Consider the following 27,819-nt stretch of genomic DNA (forward strand, 5'->3'; position numbering starts at 1 on the left):
CCCTCTCCTTCCCCACCCCCACCCTCCGGAGTTCTTGATTTGGCTCCTGTTCGTGCTTCCTTCTTTGGAGAACTCCTAGGAAGGCCCGTGTCCCGCCAGGACAGGGCAGGAAAGAGAAGAGAGGACTCGGGGAGAGGCGCAGGGAGACTCCAGAAGGTTGAAGGCTGGAATTAGGGGGTGAGGACCCGCGTCCTTCCTGCCTTGAGGGGCGTATGCAAAGAATTGCTAATTGCAACTAAACGAGGCCTCGGCGTGGGGGAAGGGGCAGCCCGGGCTGTCAGGGGCTACCGCCTCTTTGAGTGCCCGGGTAAGGCCAGGCCAGCCCGCTCTTCTCATGTAAAGCAGCTTTTTGTCTGGGGGAGCCAGGGCTGGGGCCAGGGGCTGGGGAAGGGGCCCAAGCCTTTGGCAAGTTTCTTGTTCCCCAGAAAAGGAGAAGGGTGCCGAGGCCTCCTCAGAGTGAGGACGCCCCCCCTCCGCCCCCGTCCCCTCTCAAGCTTTTTATGTGGGGGTTGATGGGGTGCTGCCCAGCAGGAGGGGGTGGGCCTGGGATCCTAGCACCCCCCTTGCTGGGCTGTGGGAAAGAACTGAGCACAAAGAAAGGGGCTGGCCCAGTGAGTTGGGAGACAGGGCAACTCTTATCCAGGGACATCCTGAGCTTGGAGAATCCGGCATTGAAGCCCCTTCTCCCCAAGGATGTCCTCAGAGGTTGTCTACGTCTTATCGGGTTGCCTGAGTCTCGTCCGATAACTGGACCCTCCTTGTTTGTCCCCAGGAGATGGAGTAGGGACAGGATTTTAGTTTGCTTCCTAACAGCCTATCAGAGAAGATATCTTTGCTCTCAAAACTGAACTTGAGCTGCAAGCACTTAATCCCAGATACTAGGAGGACTGAGGCAGAAGGATCATTTGACCTAGTGGCTAGAGCTCTGCCCAGGCAACTTAGCACGATCCTAGCCTTAAAATAAAAAAATAATAATCATGATACTGAGGCTTCGGGTCTCTGGGACCATATAGCCTTCAATATGATTGATGGTTTGGTTTTTGTTCTGAGTGATAGGTTCTCACTATGTAGCCTCTAACTCGTGATTATTTTTTTTCTCTTTTTCGGGGCTGGGCATCGAACCCAGGACCTTGCGCTTCCTAGGCAAGCGCTCTACCACCGAGCCAAATCCCCAACCCCCTAACTTGTGATTCTATTGCTTTGGTCTGCCTGTTAGAGGCCTACACCATGCACTTTTGAGATATTGGCTGTCGTAATCCAGAACTCAGGAGGTAGAGACAGAAGTATCTCAGTGAGTTCAAGGCCTGCCTGGTCTGCATGAGTTCCGGACTAGGCAGGGCTACCTATCGAGGCTCTTGTGGAGATAGAAAGGTATATCCTCGCCCACAGGTTGCCCGTAGAGCTGTCTATCAGTGTATGCCTAGCATTCACACAGCCCCACGTTTGATCTCCAGCACCACATATAACCAGGTATGGGGAAGTGTACCTTTAAGTCATACTTTTTTTTTTTCTTTTTTTCGGAGCTGGGGACCAAACCCAGGGCCTTGTGCTTGCTAGGCAAGCACTCTACCACTGAGCTAAATCCCCAACCCCTAAGTCATACTTTTAAGTCCAGCTTTAGGAGGATCTCTGGGAAGCTTTGTGAATTCAAAGCCTACCTGGTCTACATAGCGAGTTTCAGGCCAGCCTAGTCTACGAAGAGAAACCCAGTCTTGAAGCAAAATCATACAAACCAAGATTCACTACTTATCCTGCTCCCAGTGTGGCCTAGCGCTCCCATCCTGCAGACTAGAGAGACAGAGTCCAACAGTGAACCAGCCCTGAAGAACAGACGTGGTTCAAGGGCTCAGGGAGATGGGGTGAAATCACAGGAGAGGTTGTTTATTTTCCTGTGAGATATCCACTTCACTCAAGCAGCTCCTTTCCCTTCCTCAGTTTTGGTGCTCTTCGGTCAGTCTCCTCGTCACCATATGTCACTCTGTCTAGGCCCCTCAGCCAGGTGGAAGATGTGGACTTCCAGCCTGCCAGATACCCAGAGATTCTTGGTCTCAGAGTGTCTTTGGCCAAGGGGCTCTGGCATCTGGCCAGTGCCTTTCTCCCTGCTGGACTCACTCCCCACTGGCCCCTAATCCATCTCACCCAGCAGGAAGCCCTTAAGCTCCCTTTTCAATGGCCTTCCCCAGCCTGCTGTGGGCTCTGAGCCTTTCTATATCACCCTTGGCAGGAGCTATGTTGTACAAGCTGGAGAGAGCTGCCCTTAGAAAAGAGGTCATCTTGCCTCAAACAGCTTCCCGCTCCTGGCTGGCTGGCTGCCCCTCTCCTCTCCCCAGGGTCACCCTTCTACTACGTTGCCTGGGCGTCTTGTGGCACGGAGAGCCCTGGCTAAGTCACACAGCAAAGTTCTACACGGTTCAGGTGGTGTAGAGAGGAAGCTACAGAGACGGAGGGCAGGATGCTGGGGTCTGGGGGAAGTGTGGCCGTCAATAGTGGCCTCGGCTCTGTGCCATATCTTCTTAAAAGACCACTCTTCACTTTCCCTGATGCTTCCAGATTTTCCAGGGCATTCTCAGGCTGTGATGCAGCCCAGATAGCACCAGGAGAGCCCAGCCCTTGGGAGAAAAGAGCCAAGCTGAGGGGTGGCAAGGGCTGGGGCACGGGCCCTTTCTTTCTAGAATGTATTACTAATTGCTCGTCAACCCTGGTATTGAAGATTTGACAGCTTGAATCATTCTTGAGTGGGCGTGGCTTCAAATCCCCAGTCCCATGACTCCAGCACGTCGACTTGTAATGGTTTTAATTTTTGGTTTGGAAAATACGATCTTTTTTTTTTTTTTTTTTTTTTTCCAAGCTGGAAGTACCAGCTCACATCTAGAACGCAAGCCGAGACAGGAGGATTGCCAAGAATTAGAGAGGCCTTGCCTGGACTAGGTTGTGAGTTACTGGGTGATTGGATCTCAGAGTGAGACCCGACCCCTTACAGCTTGTACGGCCTCTCTATCCTCGGCTTACTTCTGCACCCCTGTTTCTCCAGTGTCTCTGTGTGGGGTCTTCCCACCTAGGTCCCTTTTAGCCTGGCCTGGAAGTCTGCAGCCTAGGAGTGGCTGGAGAAAAGTTGGGGATGCCGCCAAGAGGTCTGTTTGTAGTTCAGATTCCTCTCATTCCAGACTCAGCAGGCTCTCGAAAGGAAGGACTGGGATTGGGAGGAGGATCCTTGGTGCACCAGCTGTGGGGGGAAGAGGGGGGTTCATTCTCTGCAGCTGACCCCCAACCACAAGTAAGAGGACCCTAGGACCTGCATGTACTGACTGCAGCCCTTCGTTCCCCAGCAGCCTTCACTTCCAGGCCCCTCCCAACATGGGGGCTGTAGTCATGGCTGAATTCCTTGCATCTTTTCGAGTTCCTCTTTCTCCTGGGCACGGTAGGGAGAGCATTTAGATAGAGACTGAGTAAGGAGGAATTGCCTGGAGAGTGTTGCTGGTTCAGCCTCAGCTTCAAAGAAGCCACCAGTCCCCCCCCCCCCCAACTGAAGTCTGCAAAGTTTTACTTTAACCCAGCAATGGATTTGTTATTCTATCCTGCAACCCCTAGACCAAAGAATTTCTCAAGGGTTATCTGGGGTGACCTTACCCTGGGGGAAGGCAACCTGAAACCCCCAAGCCTCCCTTCCCAGTGACTTCAGGGTTTAGAAATCCCTGTACCTGCACCTCTCCCTGGGAAACACCCCTCTCAGGGTTTCTTCCTGACCCAGGCAGTGGAGGGAAAACAAACATTGCCGGCAAGGGTTGGGTGTCCATCAAATGAAGTGACCACTTTGTCTGACCTTCTCAACCCTTTGAGGAAGAAGATTAATGTCGCCTTTTGTCACTGAGTGACCTATGCCAGGAAGGACCACGTTGGCCATTGAGTTTAGGCTCAGTTGTTGAGCTTCAGGAGTCTGAAGAGGGAGCCTGGGGGCATTGAGGGACTTGGAGAGGCTGTGAAGACTCCATTGGAGTTGCAGGGTAGTGAAGCTGGCAGGTAAGAAAAAAAAATCATTTGTATATGTGTGGGGATGGGGGTTTAGACAGGGTTTTTTTATTTTGTTTTTCGTTGTTGTTGTTGTTGTTGTTGTTGTTGTCTCCCCCCTCCCCCCCGCACTCCCCAACATGGGTTTCTCTGTGAAGCCCTGGCTGTCCAGGAACTGAATCTGTAGACCAGCCTGACTTCTGAGTGCTGGGATCAAAGGCAGGAGTCACCACAACCCCGCACATAAATTACTGGTTTAAAGAGAAGTCTTTACTAAGGAAGGGACTTCTATATAGGATCCTGTAGGGTCTGAGAGCTGGGTATTAAGGAACATTTCTAATTCAGACCAGGGTCAAGGAGAAAAGAGAAGTTCAGGGGGGAAGAAATTCAGGGGGCCAGTTTCTTGAGACAGCATCCTTCAATTGATCGAGTGATGATTGATTTAAATTTAAAGAATCTAGTCCTTCCTTCTGTTTTTCCCTCCAGACACCACAGAGATTCAGATGAGTTTCTAGGGCATTTGACACATCTTCTGTCAGTGAGGCCTTCTGTCAGCGGGCACCCATTATTACTTTGAATGTTTTCTAAGCAGTCCACATTTCTGGATAATTTTATGAACTAAGTCTTGGTCTGTGCCATGGCCTGAGCCTAGTGGGTGTACCACTTTAATCCCAGCACTTGGGAGGCAGAGACAGGAGGATCTCTGTCTACTCAAGAGTTCTAGGTCAAGGGCTGGAGAGTTGGCTCAGGAACAATACTGGTTGTTCTCCCAGGGGACTCAGGTTTAGTTCCCAGCACCTACCTGGCAGCTCACAACTGTCTGTAACTCCAGTTCCAGGGGTCAAATGGCCTCTTTTGGCCTCTATGGGCACTGCACGTATATAAAACACAGACATAGGTGCAGGCACCCCCACACACACATAATAAAATAAAATAATCTAAAAAAAAAAAAAAACCCAAAACCTAAAAACTACCTCAGAGACCATCTCTGTTTATCCTACAGGGAAAGGTGTTTACCCACACTAAGAGGAATTAGATGTCCCGACTTTAGGGCATGCTGGTGGTGAATCTTGTCTTTTGTATTTTGGAGAGCTGAGCCAAAATACAGCCAAAATACAAATTACTCATTTGTATGTCACCATCACTATGGGGTTGATGATTTCTGTAATACAAATAGTCTTTTTGGAAACTGTACGCGTCCATCCTTGCCCGGAAGAAAAGCTTATTGGAAGGTCCTTAAATTTTCCTATCTGGAGCTGGAGATTTGGCTCTGTGGTTAAGAGCACCGGGGTTTGATTCCCAGCACCCACGTGGTAGTTCACAACTATCAATAACTCTAGTCCCAGGGGATCCGATGCCCTCTTCTGGCCGCTCCTGGAATTGCATACACATGGTACACAGACGAAACACCTATACACGTTAGATAAGTACATTCTCCCATCTATCTGTGGCAGGAAGAAGCAATCTCTAGAATGAAGCTAATATGATAGTGGTGCCATTCACAGCCTTTTTATTTTTATTTTTTATTTATTTATTTATTTATTTATTTATTTATTTATTTATTTATTTTTTTGGTTCTTTTTTTTCGGAGCTGGGGACCGAACCCAGGGCCTTGCGCTTCCTAGGCAAGCGCTCTACCACTGAGCTAAATCCCCAACCCCGCCTTTTTATTTTTTTTGGAGTGAGTGAGTTATGAAACCCAAGGGATTCCTACAAAGCCATGGGAAAAGGAAGAAGAGCTGGGATTCCTAAAGAAGCCACTCCCCAACTCCAACCTTTGGGGTTCCCAGTTGCTCTCATTTTTGGAGGGAAGCCATGAGAGAGAGGCCATGGTCATGAACTGATGCCACATCCGTGGCTGTCCTGTCAGCCTCTGTTCCCTTCAGAGCCCTCACCTGTTCCCTTTGATGTCCTCTACAAAGGATGACTGTCACCCCCTCGGCTGGAAGTATGGCAGAAAGCAGCACGTCTGTTTCCTGGTACTTACGGGCTGCCTACAGCTTTCATGCTTTCTACACGGACACCGAGGACTCATACTGCTTCCTGGGAGTGAGTGTGGACTCTAAGTCTCTTATGGTGACTTAGTCCCAGAGTTCTAATTGTGGCTCTCAGTTCAGCCAACTGAGCCTTAATCCCTAGAGGGAAGGCCTCACCTTGGAGGTGTCAGTAAGGGTTATTATAGGTTATCTGGCTCAGGGAATCCTTCATTCATCACGAAACTCCCAAGGAAGATCCCATGCCAGGGAGCATCTTTAAGACTTTTCTGGTGAGCATTGTTTGTTCACGGTTATGTTTGGGACCTTGAATTTCTAGTTTTATTTATTTATTTATTTATTTTTTGCATTTAGTTATTTTGTGTGATTGCATTTCTCTCTGTCTGTCTCTCTCTGTCTGTCTCTCTTTCTCTGTGTGTGTGTGTCTGTCTGTCTCTTTTAAATTTTATTATCTATTTATTTACTTACTTTTTGTTTGTTTGTCTTTGTTGTTGTTGAAACAGGGTTCCTCTGTGTAGCCCTGGCTGTTCTGGAACTCTGGAACTTATTCTGTAGACCAGGCTGGCCTCAGACTCAGAGGTCCACCTGCCTTTGCCTCCCGAGTGCTGGGGTTAAAGAAAGGCATATGTCACCACCACCTGGCTTGTCCTTTCTTTCTTCTTTCCTTCCTTCCTTCCTTCCTTCCTTCCTTCCTTCCTTCCTCTCTCTCTCTTTCTTTCTTTCTTTCTTTCTTTCTCTCTTATAGGGTTATTTATCATTTTATGTGTGTGACAGTTTTGCCTGCATATATACAAAATGTATACAAAATGCCCTGAGTGCCTGTTGCTTGTGGAGGTCAGAAAAGGGCATCGGCTATCCTGGGACCAGAGTTACAGACAGTTGTGATCCAGCACGTGGGTGCTGGGCGCTGGGCACTGCATCGAGGTCCTCTGCAAGAGCAACAAATACTCTTTCACTGCCGATCCATGTATGGACTTACCTTCCTCTGAGAGGAAGGTAACAGGGTTAAGGAAGGAGCAGATTTTTATTTGAACAGCTGAGCCTTCCAAGAGTAAAGCCCCGATGTTTCAGGAGTCCGTTATGACTTAACTGGCGCCTCCCTTTGGATTTCAACAGCTCGTCTATGTGGTGCGATGATAGTATATTCCAGCCCTTTCCCAAGGTCAATTTAGCTGCCTCTGGAATTAGCAGAGCAGCCTCAGGTCTGGTGCTAGCTTTCTCCATGGGACCTACCTCTCAGCTAAGATAGGATGTTGAGGGAAAACCCACAAAGCCATTTCTTTCCTTTCAGTTACATAGAGATGCAAGTCGTTCCCAGTTAGGAATCTCAAAGCTGGGGCTCCAAGAAACACCTACTTATGAAGGCCTTAAGTCCCTCTGGCCCCCTGATGAGGGTTTGTGTTTTTCTTGCCTGGGTTTCTTTTATTGGCTGGTTTCTTTTATAGCTGGGCAAATTCCCCATACACTGGAATTTAGAGCCTGAAGAATCTTGTAATTCCCCCTAAAAACCCCCTAAGTTGTTAAATTTATTTTATTATTATTTTATTTTTGTAATGGAAAAGAAGAACCAGATGATACCCAGTCCTCGCTGAATCCCCTTCCCTTTAGCAATTATTTTATTTATTTAGTTATTTTGTGTGATTGCATCTCTTTCTCTCTCTCTCTGTGTGTGTGTGTGTGTGTGTGTGTGTGTGTGTGTGTGCGCACTTATCACATGTGGAGGTCTAAGTAATTGGTTGACAGTTAGCACAACTGAACTTTATTTTAGAAACCTTATAGCCCCCTGTCAGATGAGGACTAACTCAGTTCCTTCCTGGGAATCCTCTGTAGGGATACAAAGGATCATTCACATATTGGGGGACCCTAGATAAGGTCTGGCCCAAGAGGTGGGAACTGTCCTTGGATCCCAGAGGCAGGATCATTCACGCCAGCTGGGTACGGGGATGGGGGGTGGTAGGGGTGGGGTCGAGTCCTCAATGACAAATAGGTACTGGGACTCAGAATGTAAGGGTTTACAGAAAAGAGAATCCTGTAAGTCTAGTGCAATAAACCCTTCTGGGGTCCTTTGGGGTCTGGGCTCCGAGAGTGTGTAAGTCGGGGCTGAAGGGGTGAAGTGGATTCCACCTTTATTAATAAATCTGAAGCCTTGGAGTAGTCTCCACTCTCTATTGGATTTTGAATTTCAGGATTAGGAGCATTAGCTGTTGTTTTTCATTAGCTGTGATGTTTGGTGAAGCCCTGCTGTGTCTGGTTGAAAGGTTACTGTCATTAGTAGGGAAATAAAAAGGAAACTGTTAGCAGAGGCAGCCAGATTTCAAGGCCAGCCAGGACTGTCGCAGTTACAGAGTGAAACCCTGTCACAAGAAAACAACAACAAAAAAACAACAACCCAGTAACAAACAAACACCGGGTGTTGGTCTCGTGCCTTTGATCTCAGCACTCAGGAGGCAGAGGCAAGAGGATCTCTTGAGTTTGAGACCAGCCTCATCTGCAGAGTGAGTTCCAGGACAGCCAGGGCTACACCGAGAAACCCTGTCTCTAAAAACCAACCAGCCAGCCAACCTACCAAACAAGGGAAACGGTTTTGCATGGAAAGTGTCCCTCATAGGCCCGTGTATCTGATTAATCTATCCCCAGCTGGTTGTACTGTTGGAGAAGGCTATGGAACTTTTAGTAGGTGGAGCCTTGTTGGAGGAAGTAAGTTACTTGGTAGGTTTGAGGGTTTATAACCTCTTTCCGCTTCCTGTTCAATCTCTTGCCCGTTTCCTGCTCCTGCCCTGTTTTCCCTAACTGTTGCCAGGCCTTCCTTGCCAGGTTGGACTTCATGGCTCAGGAACCGTAACATGAAATAAACTCCTGTATTTCCTCACAGCATCAGGAAGTAACTGGCAGAGAGCCTCCTCGGTGGATTTTAATAGGTGAGGCTGTAACTGCCTTTCCGATCTGCCCCCGTGGATAACCCGTACCCTAGGATGGAGTTTAGTTTCCATTAAGTGGAGAATGAGGTCCTATCCCAGGGGCATAAGAATGGTGGTCCCACGAATGGTGATCCCACGAATGGTGATCCCTAGGAGAGTGCTCCCAGGCACTCTCAGGAAGGTATGGGGAAGAAGGACACGTTCCTAGTTGAAACTGAGAAAGCAGATAAAATATCATGGGCTTTCTAGAAACGCTCACCACAGTGGCGCTACTGGATGAGGGAGGACCAGGATGAGAGTGGATGACTGAGAAGCATCACTACCTACTAAGTAAGAAATTTGTCTCATCCCTCCACTGTCTGACACCCTGTATTTACAGAAAGACGTTTGGTGTTGGGTCTGAGGTGGAAAGGATACCCTAGGCCCTTCGGTCTTATTCTTGTTAGACCAGGGCAGGCTTAGATTCTGTCCCCCTGAACCTTTGCCTCTGGGGACAGCCTGCTCTCCAGTGGTTCTGTGGAGAATTACGATGAAGTACAGGTAGAAAGCCTTGCTTTCCGTTTGGGCACTGTGTCAGCTAGGACTTTACTGCTGTGAACAGACGCCATGACCAAGGCAACTCTTATAAGGACATTTAATTGGGGCTGGGTTACAGGTTCAGAGGTTCAGTCCATTATCATCAAGGCTGGAGCATGGCAGCACCCAGGCAGGCACGGTGCAGGAGGAGCTGAGAGTTCTACATCTTCATCTGAAGGCTACTAGGGGACAACTGAGTACCAGGCAGCTAGGAAAAGGGTCTTAAAGCCCATGCCCACAAGGACACGCCCACTCCAACAAGACCACACCCACTCAGACAAGGCCACACCTACTCTGACAAGGCCATGCCTCCTGATAGTGCCTCTCCCTGGGCCAAGCACATACAAACTATCACAGGGATTCCCTTCTGAAAGCTCTTCCTTCAACACTCAGAGCATTGTCCAATTGGAGACACTTGTCCTGACAGCACTCTGGCTTGGAGGGAGGATGCTAACAAGGCAGTATTCCTTTTGTTTCATGACTCTCCTTGGCTTCCTCCTGGCCTTGGTTATAGACTAAACAGGTGACACTATTGAGAAAATTGACGAGCATAGGGGTTGGAAAGACAGTTCAGCTGATAGGGGCATTTGCTGCTCTTCTGAAGGACCAGGCTTCAATTCCTAGCACTTATATGTATGATTTCTTATAACTTCATAACTCCATTTCCAATAGATCCAGTGCTCCCTTCTGGCCACTGATGGCAATTTTTAAGGGACTGGAGAGATGGCTCGGAGTTTAGGAGAATTGGCTGTTCTTTCAGAGGATCAGTATGACATCTAACACCCACATGGTAGCTCATAACCATCTATAAATCCATTCCCAGGGGGCCTGACAGGTTCTGTGGGCACTGCACACACCTGGTACCCATATACACTTGCAGACAAAATACCCATACACATAAAAGATCTTATATTTAAAAAAAATTAACAACAAAATTCTTATAGGATGTTATTAGGTCCGAGAGGGTCTCTTGCCTGATATCCAGGGTAGCCTGAGGTATAATGGTGGTATATCAAGATCGGGAGTTCCTTGAGGCTAGAGAAAAGGCTCAGCAGTTAGGAGCTCTTACCCAAATCAGCCTTGGGCTTGTTCCCAGCACCCACATGGACGCTCACCATCAGTTACTCCAGTGTCTGGGGCACTGACGCCCTCTTCTGCCCTCTATGGGCACTTGCATGTATATGGTACACATGAACTCATATAAGCACACAGATGTACACACAATAACAAATCGATCTTTGTTTTTGTTTTCTTCCTATCCCTGGCTATCCTGGAACTTGTTCTGGAATCCAGGCTGGCCAGGAACTCAGAGATCCAGAGACATGCCTACCTCTGCCTCCCCAAGTGCTGGGAATTACAGGCATGTGCCACTACTGGTCTGGCTTTAAATATCAAATAGAGAAAATGGGGGCGGGGAGAAAACAGGAGGAATTCTTGTTTTGACGCAGGATGAGATGTGATCTTTTATCACGGCCTCTTTGGGTGCTCTAGGAAGGCTGTAGGAGTCTCTGTTCTTTGCACACGAGAGAGCTTGGGGTAATGGAAGGGTTTAGTGCAGGTTCCTTTTCAACCTTCTAAGATGCTCAGTAAGAAATGCTTTTGTCTGAGTCTCCCCATGACACAATCCCATTCGGGGTCACTCACAGGGACTGCCTGCCATCAGCAGGGAGACCATTTCCTTCCTGAACCATTAGTGTTAGTCTCCTGCAGAATTTACCTTATCCATTCGATGCCTCTTCCCATTCCCAGTTTCCCAACTGTGGTCTGCTGTGGTTGTCAAGTTTCCATTAAACATTGGTACATCTTTTCATGTCAAATCACAGGGCCGGGCCAATTCCCAGGAAATTACTCAGGAGACTCTGGGAGTTTACTCAGATCAGGTTTAATTTGTGCGTGCATGCGTGTGTGCGTGTATGCATGTATGTGTGTGCATGTGCGTGCATGTGTACCATGTGTGTTCCTGGTACCCAGAGAGGCTAGAAGAGGGTATCATATCCCCTGGAACTGGAGTTCAGTTGTGAGCTGCCATGTGGGTGCTGGGAACGACATGCTGGCCCTCTACTAAAGCAGCAAGTTTTCTTACCATCCAACATCTCTTCCAGCTTCCATGCAGCTTAAAATATTATTTTTTGAACTTTTTAAAAGAAGGCTTATTTATCTTATTTACATGATTACACTATAGCTGTCTTCAGAAACACCAGAAGAGGGCATCAGATCCCATTACAGATGGTGTGAGCCACCATGTGGTTGCTGGGAATTGAACTCAGGACCTCTGGAAGAACAGTCAGTGCTCTTAACCGCTGAGCCATCTCTCCAGCTTGATTTATTTTATTTTATTTTATGTGTATAAGTATCTTTTTTTTTTTCTTTCGGAGCTGGGGACCGAACCCAGGGCCTTGTGGTTCCTAGGCAAGTGCTCTACCACTGAGCTAAATCCCCAACCCCTGTGTATAAGTATCTTATCTGCATGCACCTATGTGTTCTATGTGCATGTCTGCTGGAGGTCAAAAGAGGGCATCAGGTTCCCTAGAACTGACTGTGAGCCACTGTGTGGGTGCTGGTAGCCAAACCTAGGTCCTCGGCATAATAAGAAGCACTTTCACCTGATGAGCTCCTCCGGCCATCTCTTCAGCCCCCCATGTGGCATTTTTGATATGAATCAGGTTTATCTCTCAAAGCAAAAAAATCTTGCACACAAGGAAGGTCAGACCATTTCCCTCCTCCTAGAAATACAAGTTGTGTTGTAATATGGTATGATAATTAATACTTCTCTCTGGGCTGGGCGATGTCACACTGTCCTTTTTTTTTTTCCCCCTTCTTTTTTCCCCAGAGCTGAGGACCAAACCCAGGGCCTTGCACTTGCTAGGCAAGTACTCTACAACTGAACTAAATCCCCAAACCCGCCCCCCTTTTTTAAAAAGATTTATTTTATGCATATGAGTACACTGCAGCTGTCTTCAGACACACCAGAAGAGGGCATCAGATCTCATTACAGATGGTTGTGAGCCACCATGTGGTTGCTGGGATTTGAACTCAGGACCTCTGGAAAAGCAGTCAGTGCTCTTAACCGCTGAGCCATCTCTCCAGCCCAAGCACTATCCTTTAATTATTTGTTTGCTTTTCCTTTAGGATCTGGAGGTCAAAGTGGTCCAACTTCTGTTCTGTTCTTTTTATCCCCCCCTTTCTTTTCTTTCTTTCTTTCTTTCTTTCTTTCTTTCTTTCTTTCTCTCTTTAGACAGGGTCTGTCTATATAGCCCCTGTTGTCCTGAAACTCACTATGTAGACCAGATTGGTCTCCTACTCATGGATATCCTACTCATGAGCCATGAGTCAGGACACCACATTTTTTTTTCTTTTTCTTTTTCTTTTTTTTTTTTCGGAGCTGGGGACCGAACCCAGGGCCTTGAGGTTTCTAGGCAAGCGCTCTACCACTGAGCCAAATCTCCAACCCCAGGACACCACATTCTTAAGCATACATCCCAAAGGAGAAGAAGCAAGGGGCAGCCTTTGGCTCTGAGTTGCTAATGGGCATTTGGTGGGTGTTCTGTGGAGTCCCAGACAGGCCTCCAGGCTGTAATGGTTATTATAGCTATGGTCTGTGACCCGAGGACCATGTCCTGTGGGTGACAAAGAGAACCCACAAACTGAAGTAATAGAGCAGGTGGCCAAACTCTCTATTAGAAAGTGAAAGAGGAATTTTGAAACTGGAGGGGTCCAAGAATAGATAACGTCCAAGGAAGGGTTGTGCTTCTAAATGGTTACAGAACAAAGAAAATTATGTCACCACACTTAGTAGCACACGCCTTTAATCCCAGCACTCAGGAGACAGAAGTAGTTGGGTCTCTGCGTTTGAAGCCAGCCTAGCCTACGGAGTGAGTTCCAGGACAAAGAAACCCTGTCTTGATAAAATTAATTAATTAATTAATTAATTAATTAGTTAAGCAGAGAAAAACAATATTGGGATAGACTGTGAAGGCTGACTTACCTTCTCCTGTTGCACAAGGTAACTGGCTGCTTTTGCAGCAGAATTTTGTCATAAGCTAATACAACTACGGGAAGATTTTCAAGCAGTGGCCTGTGACCTTGTTGAACATCAGCAAAAGGTGCCATGAGAGCTTGTCTAGGTGACGAGGGTCTCCAGGCATTCAGCCTCTTGGGTCTGGCTCATGACTGCCTAGATTGTCTCTGTCTCTTTCCTCCAATAATGTTTGGATTCTGGAGCCCATACTCCAAGAGAGGCCAGAGGATGATGCTTCTGTCTTCCAGAAGCTGCAGTCCTGGAGCAGCCTGGAATAGACACTTGTCCACCACAATGCTTGCTGAGAGCGTGAGTACAGAACAGAGCTGAACTGGGCCTCTGTCGAGAGTAACCAGGCTGTGAACACCCTGAATAGACTGGGAAGCGGATAAGTCCAGATCATGCACCAGAGTTATTTGGAGAGTATAAGTTTGGATCAGCAGGCAGGGCCAAGAAATGACACCAGTCTCCTTCCTCAATTCTAATGTATGTAGACACTAGGAGTTCTAATGGCGCAGCTGAGCTCTAAAAAAAAGTTCTATTTGACCTGGGCACAGTGGCACTTGAGAAGTAGAGGCAGGAGAATGAGAAGGTCAAGACCATCCTTGGCTACATAATGAGTTTGAGGTCAGTCTGGGATATATGAAACTCAAAGGAATGGTCGGGATTTGTGGTGAGCACATGCTCAATTAGTTCTTTCTTCTCATTTGTCCGGAAGTTACACGATGAACCCTACAAAAAATACTGGCGAGACGAAGATGCTGCCTGGAATCCAAGCATCTGGGGCTGGATCCTCCCATCATGTCCCCTGAGAAGGTCCAGCTGGAGAGACAAGCTAACATGAACATCCCCTCATGTTAGGACTCACTGTTCTTTCTACTCCTGATGCTAAGGTTGGGCCTCTTTGAGACTTTATATCCACCGTAGAGCCTGAGCTAGAGAGTGTCTAAAGCCTTTAGGGGGCTAAGGCTGTGATGAGAGAAGACAGGGTGTAGGGGGTTGGGAGAAGTGACTGAGAAAGAGAGGGGAGAGAGGGTAATAGCTTTGTGTTCCCACTGGAACGCAGCATCCTCCATAATTCACACTGAACTTCAGCATGAAGAATCTACAAGGGGCTGGGGATTTAGCTCAGTGGTAGAGTGCTTACCTAGGAAGCGCAAGGCCCTGGGTTCGGTCCCCAGCTCCGGAAAAAAAAGAACCAAAAAAAAAAGAATCTACAAAACTATTTTTGGTGCATGTGTTACGTGGTGGGTATGTGTGTAAGTGTCCGGAAGTGAGCCTTCTTCAAATCAGTGTCTATGCAGCATGCATGCACAATAAAGCCAGAGGCGGACCAGCAGGGCATTCCTCCATAGCTCTCTACCCTCGTTTATGTACTTAAAAAGTTTTATGGGCTCAGCAGGCAAATGCATCTGCTGTCAAACATCACATCCTGAATTCCATCCCGAAGACCACATGGAGGGAGAGACAAACTCCTGCAAGTTGTCCTCTGACCTACACAGGCTTGCTGCCTGCTGTGGTGTTACTTAGCAATTTCCTCCTAGAGAAAACATGCCACCCTGCAGGGAAGCCCTTCAAAACTAAGGAAGTAAACAACTCAAAAGCATTAGGAAGTCCCTGAAACTGACCAGATTCACTAGGCTCTTATCTCTCCAAGGTTATATAAACGATAAAGTCTTCTGAGAGAGACACTGAGAACAGATGAGCTGTCTGGAGGAGACTCCAGCCGTCTAAGCTGCCTGCAAAATTGTGCAGTGAGCACTATGCTTCCAGGTTCTGTGCTCATCATCCATGCTGGGATAAGCTTTTGGTGATGCAGCCATCTTTGAGTGATTTCTGCTACTCCACCCATACTCCGCATGTAGTCACAATAAAACTCATTGGCTTACCAAGCTGGACTTTGTGATATCTGTACTTCCATCCACTGTCAGTTCCTATACAGAATGAGTAGACATGTTCACACTTCCCCAAGAATGTATGCCCCACCCCCGAAAAGAACAAATAAGTGTAATGCAAATATTTTAAAGATCAAACATTACATTTAAAAATTATTTTGAATAGTAATAATACAAAATTAATTTTTTTGAGACAGTTTCTTTGTGTAGTCTTGGCTTCCCCGAACTGGCTCTGTAGACCAGGCTAACCTTGAACTCACAGAGATCTACCTACGTCTCCTTCCCCAGTGCTAGGATTAAAGCTGTGCACCATCATCGCTTGGCACAAAATTAATTTTGTAATAGTATTACAGATTCACTGGGCATGGTGGCACATGCCCTTAGTCCAAGCACTCAGAAGACAGAGACAGATGAATATCTCTGAGTTTGAGGCCAGCCTGGGCCACATAGTGTGTTCCAGAACAGCCAGGGTTATGTAGGGAAACCCTGTGATAAATTAATTAATTAGGAAACACACACACACACACACACACACACACACACACACACACACACACCCCACACACACACAGAGTTTATTTTGTATGAACGAGCATAGGTAGAGGAAGAAGATACTTACAGGAGTCAGTTTTCTCTGTTCACCATTCAGGGTCCTAAGTATCAAACCAAGGCACATTAGTTTTTTGAGAGAGGATCTCTCAGTGAACCCAGAGCTCACAAATTCAGCTTGACTGGGTGGCCAGCAAGGAGCCCCGAAGTCTCTGTGCCTCTTCACCCCCAGGGCTGTACCTGGTGTTTTACATGTGTGCTGGGGATCCCAACTCAGGTCCTCCTGCTTGAATGGTAAGCGCTTTACCTAAAGGAGTAGTTTTCATTTCTGTCCTCATATATCTTCTTATCTGGGGTCTTAACATCAATTTAGAGGGACCATAGGCCATAGATAAATAACCAGAAAATATCCACAGCTCCCCGCTGTAGCATCCCCCAACTCCGGATCTCAGAGACAAAACTTGGCTCAGTCAGACAGGGTTGAAACCGCCTAGGCTGAGGACCTTGTACACCTTACCCAGTTCCTGGGAGGGATGCTGGACCACCTTAAGAAGTGTGTGCAGCTGGGCAGGACATGCAGGATTCCCCATGCCTGCTCCTGCTGTGGTCCTCCCACAACAAGAGGTGGTTTTCAGGCTGGGGAAAGAGGCCAGTTCCCATCCCCCCAGTTATCCCCGCAAAGCCCAGAGAAGGGAAGGAGGGGGAGTGGGAAGGGTGGGGTGGTGGGAGAGCCAGGTCCTTGCTAGTAAATCAAAGTTGGCTTCCCAGATGGAGCTGCAGCCGCGGCTTTGATTTCTCTCTCCCCTCCCCCTCTGTGTTACCCCACAAGCTCAGCTCCATGGTTTCAATTCCACCCTGAAAAAGCAGTGGGGCCTCCTCTCAAACCCGCCCAGCGCCTCCAACTCCCAACAACGGCTTAAGTTACAGGAAAGAGAGGGGGCGGCGAGGTGACCCCCTGCCTGGAGGCAAAGGGGAGAAATCCTGGGAGAAAGGAGGGAGAGAAGGAGAGGCAGCAGAGTGAATTAAGAGATGGCCCCTCCCCAAATGGGAAAGAAGTGACATTGGGGGAGCCTAAAGTGAAAAGCCAGCTTTCCCAGCGGGGATCCAAAAAACTCCTCCCAGGGCTCTTCCACATCTAGGATCTACAATTCAGGTTTCCCCTTTCCTGTCCTCTTGGTGATAGTTTCTAGAAGGTTCTGCGAGTCAGAATGCTTGATGTATTTATTACCACGGTCCCTAAGTTTTTCAATACAAGAAGTAGACTCAGCCCAAGAACTTCTCTCACCAAAACCCAGCATAGACGCCTGAGCCTCCTTTTTCCTAGTCTACCCTGAGCCACCCACGCTTGTTTCTGCTCAGGCGAGGGCCCGAACTAATTAAAGCCCTTAATTAATAGATTCTCTGTAATATCTGTTTAATCCTTTTATAGCCCATTTTGCTTTCCAGAAACATAGGGGTAGGTGCTGGAGAGATGACGACAACGGGCTAAGCAGCCTTGGAGTTTGGCCGTGCTGGGGTGTCAGGCACCGAGGACCTGAGAGAACAGGAAGCAGATGCCCTGTAACCTGGGTCTTTGGTTATTCTAGAGCGGGTTCTGTCTTTATAATCCTTTTTTTTTTTTGGCAGGGTCTTTTAACTACTTAATTAATTTTATTTTACGTGTATGGGATTCTGACTGCCTGTGGAGGCCAGAACAGGCTGTCAGAGGCCCTGGAAAAGTTGGAGGTGGTTGTGAGAAGTAAACCTAGGCCCTCTGGAAAAGCTCTACCATGGATCCATCTCAGCCAGTCCCTTGACAGGGTTTTATGTAGCCAGGATAGCCTCAAACTCCACATGTAGCTGAGGGTGACTCACTGATTCACTGATCTCCCTGCCTCAGCTTCCTGATGTGTTGGGTTTACAGGCATGAAGCATCACTCCTGACTTAAACCCTGGCCTCTGCACGTGCTAGCCCAGCACTCTACCAGCCTAGCTCAATCTCTTTCCTCTCTCTCTCTCTCTCTCTCTCTCTCTCTCTCTCTCTCTCTCTCTCTCTGTGTGTGTGTGTGTGTGTGCCCGCGTGCGCATTGGTGGGTATGTCTGTGTGAAGGTCAGATCCCTGAAACTAGAGTTATACACAGTTGCGAGCTGCCATGGGGGTGCTGGGAATTGAACCTAGGTCCTTTAGAAGAACAGCTGGCTTCTCTGCAAAGAAGCTGGTGTTCTGCCTTAAGGGGGCAGGCTAGATAAGCGCTTAGACAGCTGTTTGTATGGAAGAGTAGAGAGGGAGAGAGGGCCCTGGGCAGCACCCCTCAGCTCCTTAGTTGTGCATTGGCTACTCGGTCTTTTGAGCATGTTTATGGTATGTAGGATACCACAGGTAGGCTGTCGTTCACTTAGCTATGTGTGACACAAAAGCCTTTAAGCTGGCCTGGAAGGCTTTGAACTCAGTCAGTTCCAGAAATCCAAACACTGTATTCTCACAGGCCTTCTAACATCAATCTGGAGTTTTAGAATTCTTTCTCTCTCTCTCTCTCTCTCTTTTTTTTTTTTTTTTTTTTTTTTTTTGGTTCTTTTTTTTGGAGCTGGGGACCGAACCCAGGGCCTTGCGCTTCCTAGGTAAGAGCTCTACCACTGAGCTAAATCCCCAGCCCTCTTTCTCTTTTTTTTTTAAAAATTTCTGTTTATTATTAGTCCTGAAACTCACTTTGCAGATCAGGGTAGCCTCCAGCTCTCAGAGATAGTTCACCCTCTGCCTCCCATGTGCTGGGATTATAGGCATGTGCTCAGGTGTAACCTTATTCCTTTGCTCGATTCTGCAGTGTGTCCTGACCCTCAGGCCTGACCTGTGGACAAAGTATTCACTCAAAACCTCCTTTGCCACTCCCACGTCCCAAGATGCACACGGAGCTCTATCAGGGCCAGGACATCCAGTCTATCCTGCTATCCGTCTACTTGGTCTCATGCTGCTGCACTGGCTGATCACGCTCTGGAACGCCTCCCTATTTCCCCACTAGCGTGTGAATTCATTTCTCTGCATCCGAGATCCTGCAGAGCTGAGCCCTTCTGGCCTTTCTTATCTCATCCACTCATTCCAACTCCACTTCTCCCACTCTCCTGACTCAGCCAGATTCCCTCCCCACTATGCCTTCACAGTCCCAGGGACCTTCTCTCCATCGGGCTGAGCCTCTGGGGTTTATCCTGGTGACTGTGTGTTGAATAGGGACTCTGCCTCCCATCAGACCTAAGCTCCACAGGAACAGGGCTGGCCGGGCCTAGTGCTTAGTACATATATTTGTGAATAAATGCACGGGGTTCTTAAGGCATTAGGGGCTGTGGCATGGAAGCAGCGACACTACAGCTTTAAGAGCCCGGAGTGGGTACACGCCTGTGATACCAGGATTTGGGAGATAGAAGGAGGAGGCTCAGGGGTCCTACTTTACTATGTAGCGAGTGAGTTTGAGGCCACAGTGAGCAGCATGAGATCCTGTCTCAAAGCAAAAGAAAAATCATGGAGTGGCACGGGCCTGAAGTCCACGCTGCTCAGGAAGCTGAGGTCAAAGCACAGGGTTATGGGCTACTTGGTCATAGAGTGAGTTCCCGGGCACCGTAGTGAATGAGAACCTGTCTCAAACAACAACAACAACAGCAACAACAACAACAATAACAACAGTCAAAAGAGAGGACTGGAGAGATGGCTCAGTGGTTAAGAGCACTGACTGGGGGTTGGGGATTTAGCTCAGTGGTAGAGCGCTTGCCTAGGAAGCGCAAGGCCCTGGGTTCGGTCCCCAGCTCCGGAAAAAAAAGAACCAAAAAAAAAAAAAAAAAAAAAAAAAAAAAAAGAGCACTGACTGCTGCTCTTCCAGAGATCCTGAGTTCAATTCCCAGCAACCACATGGTGGCTCACAACCATCTGTAATGGAATCCGATGCCCTCTACCGGTGTGTCTGAAGACAGCGACTGTGTACTCACATACATAAAATAAATAGATACATAAATAAATAAATAAATAAATAAACCTTTAAAGAAAAAAAAAAGAATACTTGCTGCTCTCAGAAGAGGACCAGAGATCAGTTCCCAGCACCCACATGGTAGCTTACAATCAGTTCAAAGGGATCAGGTATTCTTTTCTGGCCTCTGAGAGCTCCAGGCGTGCATGATGTACACTTACATACACGCAATACTCATACACATAAAATATAAATAAAGAATCTTTTTTAGCAAAATAGCTTGGCACGGTGGCCCTTTTAATTCTACCACTCAGGAGGCAGAGGACCTGGTCAACATATGAAGTTCCAGGCCAGTCAGTGCTACACAGTAAGATCCTGTCTAAAACCAAACAAAGAAAAGTGAAAACCAATAAAAAATAATAAATATATCTCTATATGTTAATATTTAGGTATTAAAAACAGGGCTGGGAATATAGTCTAGTGGTATAGCACTTGTCTAGAATATTTAAGACCCTGAATCTAGACTCTGGCACCACATTTAAAATAAATGAACAAGTATACATACATACATACATACATACATACATACATACATATATATATATCTCCATCCAAGCAGGCCCAATTTTCGTTTTTGGGTTTGTTTGCTTGCTTTGAGACAGGCTCTCGGGGTTGAGGATTCAGCTCAGTGGTAGAGCGCTTGCCTAGCAAGTACAAGGCCCTGGGTTTGGTCCCCATCTCCGGAAAAAAAAAAAAAAAAAAAAAAAGAGACAGGCTCTCACTATTTGCTCTCAATGCCCTGGAACCCATTATGTGTAAACCAGGCTGGCCTCAAAAAGATCTGCCTGCCTCTGCCTCCCAAGTGCGGAGACTAAAAGTGGGTGCCATCATGACCAGCCAAGACGGACTTTATTTATTTATACACTGTGGCTGTCTTCAGACACACCAGAAGAGGGCATCAGATCCCATTACAGATGGTTGTGAGCTACCATTTTGGGTGCTGGGAATTGAACTCAGGACCTCTGGAAGAGCAGCCAGTGCTTCCCAGCCCAAAATAAATCTTTAAAAACATTTTCAGCTCTGGTTCTTACTATATAAACTTGATATCAATTCTTTGTTTATAAACACAGATCAGTACCTTCTATTTAGGTGAGCACACATACAGCTTATTACACACTCAATATCTCCAAGGATACTTAAGCGAATATTTAATTCATGTAGCTTTTGATTTTGGAAGGTGCTATGATTATGAAATTTATTTTTTAAAGTAATTTAAAAGTTTTTTATATGTACGGATATTTCGCTCACATGTATGCCTGTGTACCATGCTTGTGACTGGTACCCAAGGAGACCAGAAGAGGGCATCAGATCTCCCAGAACTGGAGTTATAGATGTTTTGCGAGCTGTTTGTAGATGCTGTGAATCAAATCTGGGCTTTTTATAAGAACAGCTAGTTCTCAGTTCTCTTGATTGCTGAGCCTTCTCTCTAGTCCCAATTTTAAAAATACTCTTTTTAGATTTTTTTTGAGACATTGTTTCAGTATATAGTCTTGGAACTCCATACACACACACACACACACACACACACACACACACACACACGTACACACACACATATGTACACACACACACATACACACACATACACACACACACACACACACACACACACACACACACACACACACACTGGCTACCCTCAAACTCATAGAAATCAGCTGCCTCTGCCACCCAAGTGCTGGGATTAAAGTCATAAGCCACCATTACCCAGGCCCTTTTTAAGTTTTAAAAATAATATCTATTTATTTTGTATGTGAGGGCATGTGTGTAAGTCCAAGAACAACCTGTGGCATTCAGTTCTCTTTTTCCTCTCTGTGGGTCCGGAAGACCAAACTCTAATCATCAGGCTTGGCAGAGAGTGCTCTGAGCTACTGAGCCATCTCACCAGCCCTACAAACCACTCTGTCATCCTGGAGTGACTCTGTGCGTGGTTTGCACTGTAAACGGAATTTGAGACCAGCATGAGGAGCAGCCGATCACCAGGAACCGCCAGGACGCTGCGTTTTCCTCTCAGCCCCCAAGCAATTATGTTCTGAAGCCAGAAATCCTGAGTATGTGGAAGGCATTCTCCAGGCCCTGAGCCTGAGCCTCAGCAGAGAGGGAAGGGGGGGGGGAGGGGAGGGAGAGAGAGAGAGAGAAAGAGAGAGAGAGAGAGAGAGAGAGAGAGAGAGAGAGAGAGAGAGATTGGGGAAGAGCTGGTTGAAGGAATGAAAAAATCCTCCGACTTCGTGAAAAAGGTCCTCTATTTTCACTTCCCAACTCCATCCCTCTGACTTAGAGTGGTCAAGGGATAACTGTCTGTCAGACTACCCTTTGTCTGGAAATATGTTTGTCCTGGATGGAAATCGAAGATATATAACGTACACCAGAGGTTTGCTCTCAATGTCATGCCAGACCCTGAGGTTCCAAGTATTAGACTGTGAGGTGTAGAAACCTATCTTGCTTTTTTTTTTTTAAAAAAATTGACTATGTTTTATTTATTTTATGTGTACTGGTGTTTTGCTTGCCTGTATGTGTATCACATTTACATAGTACCCAGGGAGGCCAGAGAGGGTGTCTGATGCCCTGGAGCTAGAGTTACAGAGGTTCATGAGTCCCTAGGTGGGTTCTGGGGATCCAGCCCAGGTCCGCACTCATCCTTTGAGCCTCTCTCAAGCCCCAGAACACGTTCTTCTTAAAAAGAGGGAGAAAGAAAACTTACTCAAGACTCCAGTAAGGAAGTTGAGGGTGGTGGCACGTGCCTTTAATCACAGTACATCTAGAAGAAGGCAGATCTAGAGAGTTCGAGGCCATTCTGCTTTACATAGAGTTTTAGATCAGCCAGGGTTATGCTGTGAAGCTCTTTAATAAAGTCCATTAAAGAGCATTCTCGAGTTGTAAAGAACTTGAATATTTCTGTTTGTTTCTTTTCTTTCTTTTCTTCTCATATTGAAGCCTGCTAAGGCTGGCCAGGAATGTCTGGTAAATTCCCCTGCCTCAACTTCAACTGAGATTACAAGTGTGAGGGACTGAAATTTTACAATAACTCATCTAGTCAAAAAAGCAACAACAACAACAACAACAACAACAAAAACCAAAAAAAAAAAAAAAAAAAAAGAAACAACAAAACCTCTTTTTTTTTTTTTTTTTTTTTAATCCTGGGAGGCCAGGTTCATCTACCCTCTTCTCTCCTTTAAATTGCTCTTCCGCCGCCGTTTCTGAATACCGCCCAATCCCAGATGCGCGCTGGAAGCAGCGTCCACAGCTGGAAGGATTTGGTCGGTACTGAGAAGCAAAAGCGGCTTTCTAAACTCAATCGTCCTTCTTCTTTTCAAGTTCTCCTCCTCTTTCTCTCCAGAGAGACAACAGAAATAATTGATCCATCATCGGGTACCAGACACAGATTCCCATGCAAATTCCCTCCCCTCCCCAGACCCCAAAGTTACAATCCTAGTGTGGTGGGGGTGGGGGTGCGTTTCTTCGGGCCACCTCACCCCTCAGCCAGGTGAGAAGTGTGAGGGGAAATTCTCTACCACAACCCCAGCCTCCTCCCGTCTCTCCAGCCACACACACCATCTTTCTGGTGTGGAATCACTTAAAGTTTGGGTAAAACTCCCTTTTCTCCCAGGAGATCAAATCTGGAAGCTTTTAGGAGGCGGAGCAGGGATGGGGAGGGAGAAGGCAAATTCCCCAAAACATTCGTCAGACCTAAGAGAGTCGTTTCTTTACTCAAAACTGCCCATCACCCCCCCCCCCGCCATTAACTTTCGATTAAGACCTCCTCCTTATGGCAACTAAACTTTACTTTGCATAATTAAGATTTTCCTCGGAAAGGGGGTGGATTGAAACCTCAGTTCCAGGCCTTTCTCCTTCACCTCACCCCCCAACCCCCGCCCCAGCCCTGCAGCCTGGCCTCTGAGTTCCTGAATTTTCTCACTTTGAGGTGCCACTAAACACAAAGAACCATAATGGGCTCCTTTGTGCTCGCTATGGGGCAATTACACCCCGGAGTCCCGGCCCCTTTAAGAGCCTCTTAAAGAGACAGGCTCTCATTTTTCAGAGGGTTACTTTAGGGTGTGTGTAGGGGGAGGGGCGAGGAAAACTTCTAGGAGTCCTTGTTTAGGGCGAAGTGACACTTTTACCTCGACTCTCTGAGAAGGGTTGGGAGACGTCTTTGCAAGCTATTCGCTTACGTGCTTTAACAACACGTACACATTTCTGTGTATATATATATGTATATATTTTAAACGGGATTTTTTAACTTGGTTTTATAAATGGTACTGAAAAGTGGGGAGGGGGCGGTGAGCAGGGGCAGGGGCAGGGGCAGGAGTAAAGAGCCGTGTACCTCAGAGGGCTTGGGCTCCAGGGTCACAGATCAGGTTTGAGTTGCCTGGGTCGGACGCCACTTTTAGAAAACGTGTCTCCGGATCTTGCCCGGACGACTCCGAAGAAATCACGGCCTGAGCAAACAGCTCCTAATATAATAATAGCTTGTCTCTTTAAAAAAGCAGAAGGAGGGGGTGTAGAGTTTTCTTGGCATCTGGTTTCTGATCTCATTATGTTGTGGTCGACCAATCCAGCCCTCGGGGCTGGTCCTCCAGTTCAAATCTGATTGGCCGAGAGCACATTTTGGGATGGTGCAAAGCTCGATGGGGCGGTTTCAAGGATCCCTTTTGAGGGGGGCTGAGGAGAGGGCGGGGCCGTCAGCGGGGGCCCCCTTGAAACCGACTAATTGGGATCGGAGAGGCCGAGGTGAGGGCTGAAGGAGGCACAAAGGAGTCGCTGGGTGGAGGAGGGTGGGGAGAGGGGAAGCCCAGAGGCTAGAGGAGGAAGAGGAGCTAGGGCAGCGGTGCGCGGCGTCTCCGACCACTCAGTCCGATCTCGGCGAGCCAGCAGGCGGGTGCGCCGCCCCCTCCCCCGCCCGGCCTCCCCAACTCTGCGGCCCGGAGCAAAGTTTGCAAGGAGGCGCGGGAGGCGGCCGGGCAGCTAGGCGGCAGCGGGGAAGGCGCGCGGTCTCTGGGTTGGGGGCGGGGGCTGGGGGGCGCCCAGGAGCCGAGTGGGGGGCGGCGGCCAGCATGCGGGCCCGCAGCGCCCTGCCCCGCAGCGCCCTGCCCCGCCTGCTGCTGCCACTGCTGCTGCTGCCGGCTGCCGGGCCGGCTCAGTTCCACGGGGAGAAGGGCATCTCCATCCCGGACCACGGCTTCTGCCAGCCCATCTCCATCCCGCTGTGCACGGACATCGCCTACAACCAGACCATCATGCCCAACCTTCTTGGGCACACGAACCAAGAGGACGCGGGCCTGGAGGTGCATCAATTCTACCCGCTGGTGAAGGTGCAGTGCTCGCCCGAGCTGCGCTTCTTCCTGTGCTCCATGTACGCTCCGGTGTGCACGGTGCTGGAGCAGGCCATCCCGCCGTGCCGCTCCATCTGCGAGCGCGCGCGCCAAGGCTGCGAGGCGCTCATGAACAAGTTCGGCTTCCAGTGGCCCGAGCGCCTCCGCTGCGAGCATTTCCCGCGTCACGGCGCGGAGCAGATCTGCGTGGGCCAGAACCACTCCGAGGACGGAACTCCTGCGCTACTCACCACCGCGCCACCGTCTGGGCTGCAGCCTGGCGCTGGTGGCACCCCGGGCGGCCCTGGCGGTGGTGGCGCGCCCCCGCGCTACGCCACTCTGGAGCACCCTTTCCACTGTCCCCGCGTCCTCAAGGTGCCGTCCTATCTCAGCTATAAGTTTCTGGGTGAGCGCGATTGTGCCGCGCCCTGCGAGCCTGCACGGCCCGACGGCTCCATGTTCTTCTCGCAGGAGGAGACTCGTTTTGCCCGTCTCTGGATCCTCACATGGTCGGTGCTGTGCTGCGCTTCTACTTTCTTCACGGTCACCACCTATTTAGTGGACATGCAGCGATTCCGCTACCCAGAGCGGCCCATCATCTTCCTGTCCGGTTGCTACACCATGGTGTCAGTGGCCTACATTGCGGGCTTCGTGCTCCAGGAGCGCGTGGTGTGCAACGAGCGCTTCTCTGAGGACGGTTATCGCACGGTGGTGCAGGGCACTAAGAAAGAAGGCTGTACTATACTCTTCATGATGCTGTACTTCTTCAGTATGGCCAGCTCCATCTGGTGGGTGATTCTGTCCCTCACCTGGTTCCTGGCAGCCGGTATGAAGTGGGGCCACGAGGCCATCGAGGCCAATTCGCAGTACTTCCACCTGGCCGCCTGGGCGGTGCCGGCCGTCAAAACCATCACCATCCTGGCCATGGGCCAGATCGACGGCGACCTGCTGAGCGGCGTGTGCTTCGTGGGCCTCAACAGCCTGGACCCGCTGCGAGGCTTCGTGCTGGCGCCGCTCTTCGTGTACCTGTTCATCGGCACATCCTTCCTGCTGGCGGGCTTCGTGTCACTCTTCCGCATCCGCACCATCATGAAGCACGACGGCACCAAGACGGAGAAGCTGGAGAGGCTCATGGTGCGTATCGGCGTCTTCTCCGTGCTCTACACCGTACCGGCCACCATCGTCATCGCCTGCTACTTCTATGAGCAGGCCTTCCGCGAGCACTGGGAGCGCTCGTGGGTAAGCCAGCACTGCAAGAGCCTAGCCATCCCCTGCCCGGCCCACTACACGCCCCGCATGTCGCCCGACTTCACAGTCTACATGATCAAATACCTCATGACGCTCATCGTGGGCATCACGTCGGGCTTCTGGATCTGGTCCGGCAAGACGCTGCACTCGTGGAGGAAGTTCTACACGCGTCTCACCAACAGCCGGCATGGAGAGACCACCGTGTGAAGCGGTCTCGCCTGCTGGGCGCCCCCCTCTCCCAGGTCCGGACTGCACCGTGCCCTCCTTCACTCGGGAGGGGGGTGCACCCTACGGACTCCTATTTTATTTTTTTAAATAAAGAACAGTGAAAACCATTTTATTTTAGGTCGCTTTTTAAAAAGAACTCTGCCCAACAACCCCCCCAACCAGGTTTGTAATTAAAACTGTAAATAGTCTTTGTAAATTTAATTATATATTTTCTATTTAAAAGAAAAAAGGAAAAAAAAAAAGATCAACGAGGGCGCCGGGGCTAAAGAATGGGGTGGGGGTTGGGGGAGGAGGTCTCGCCTTTTCTAAGTGCCCTTTTAAAAGCCGCCCTGTGCTCTGGTTCAAATTTTTTTTGGTGATTTGGCAGGGCTGGGCCTGCTGGGAGAGGCACCTAGCCTGCTCGCTATTTTTGTTGGCTTAAAGGAGTTGGGAGTTAGTTCCACTCAACTTCTATAAAAGCCAAATTTGCAAGCCTCCTCACCGATGCAGGGCCTGTGGAAGCTGTTGGATATTTTTTAACAAGACTTGGATTCGTTTTTGTTTTATTTTATTTCCCGTTCTCCCCGCTTCCCCCCACCCATCCCCCCCATTCTCCCTGCTCATTTGTTCTGTCTCCCCCACTCGGTATCTGGAAACCTCCCAATCCAGATGCAGACGTGGAAAAAACATACCGCTTTTAGGGAGAGGGCGGAGATGTGGGGAAGAATGGCTTCCACCCGCCCCAGCCCACTCCCCGTGGGCACGGAGATCCTTCTGTGGTTTCAGCTCTGGCCCACGCTCAAAGAATGGGCTACAAAACGCTTTGTGAAGTGTTTTGACATCCCCCCACCCCCACTGCACACTTTTAAGAAGGACCCTCGTTCCCTGGGTTTTGGGATGGGGGGTACCACTAGCCTCTGAAACGTGTATCTGCAAACCCCGGGATCTTTTGCGCTTCGGTTCCCTTCTCTCCCCCAGGTCTGTTCTTCCGCAGAGGAATCCAGGTTAGCTGTTTGTAGGGTTGGGTTGTGTGTTATGAGTGGGTTTTTGTTCGGATTGTTTTTCTTTTCCAAAAGCAGTAAAAAAAAAAAAAAAATAGGTTGGGTTG

The 27,819-nt window shown here is 48.6% G+C and overlaps 1 protein-coding gene and 1 long non-coding RNA gene across 6 annotated transcripts; both read left to right on the forward strand.

The window, feature by feature from the left end:
- Window positions 1–1,499: 1,499 nt before the first annotated feature.
- Window positions 1,500–15,403, forward strand: LOC102550111 (uncharacterized). 5 transcript variants are annotated; one of them, XR_005490456.2, is made up of 4 exons: window positions 2,938–3,274; window positions 3,838–4,017; window positions 5,876–6,054; window positions 14,230–15,403. It is a non-coding gene; the product is annotated as an uncharacterized LOC102550111 (long non-coding RNA). The 5 variants fall into 5 exon arrangements; XR_005490457.2 differs by lacking the exon at window positions 5,876–6,054 and having other exon boundaries at window positions 2,940–3,274; window positions 14,230–14,404; window positions 15,169–15,403; XR_005490453.2 differs by lacking the exons at window positions 2,938–3,274; window positions 5,876–6,054 and adding an exon at window positions 1,500–2,931.
- A 9,518-nt stretch (window positions 15,404–24,921) lies between these two features.
- On the forward strand, window positions 24,922–26,832 carry Fzd2 (frizzled class receptor 2). Its single transcript, NM_172035.2, has one exon. It carries the CDS (start codon window positions 24,999–25,001, stop codon window positions 26,709–26,711), a length of 1,713 nt encoding a protein of 570 aa, NP_742032.2. The 5' UTR covers window positions 24,922–24,998; the 3' UTR covers window positions 26,712–26,832.
- Window positions 26,833–27,819: the final 987 nt, after the last annotated feature.

The sequence above is a fragment of the Rattus norvegicus genome, chromosome 10, assembly GCF_036323735.1.
Source record: "Rattus norvegicus strain BN/NHsdMcwi chromosome 10, GRCr8, whole genome shotgun sequence".
Taxonomy (NCBI): domain Eukaryota; kingdom Metazoa; phylum Chordata; class Mammalia; order Rodentia; family Muridae; genus Rattus; species Rattus norvegicus.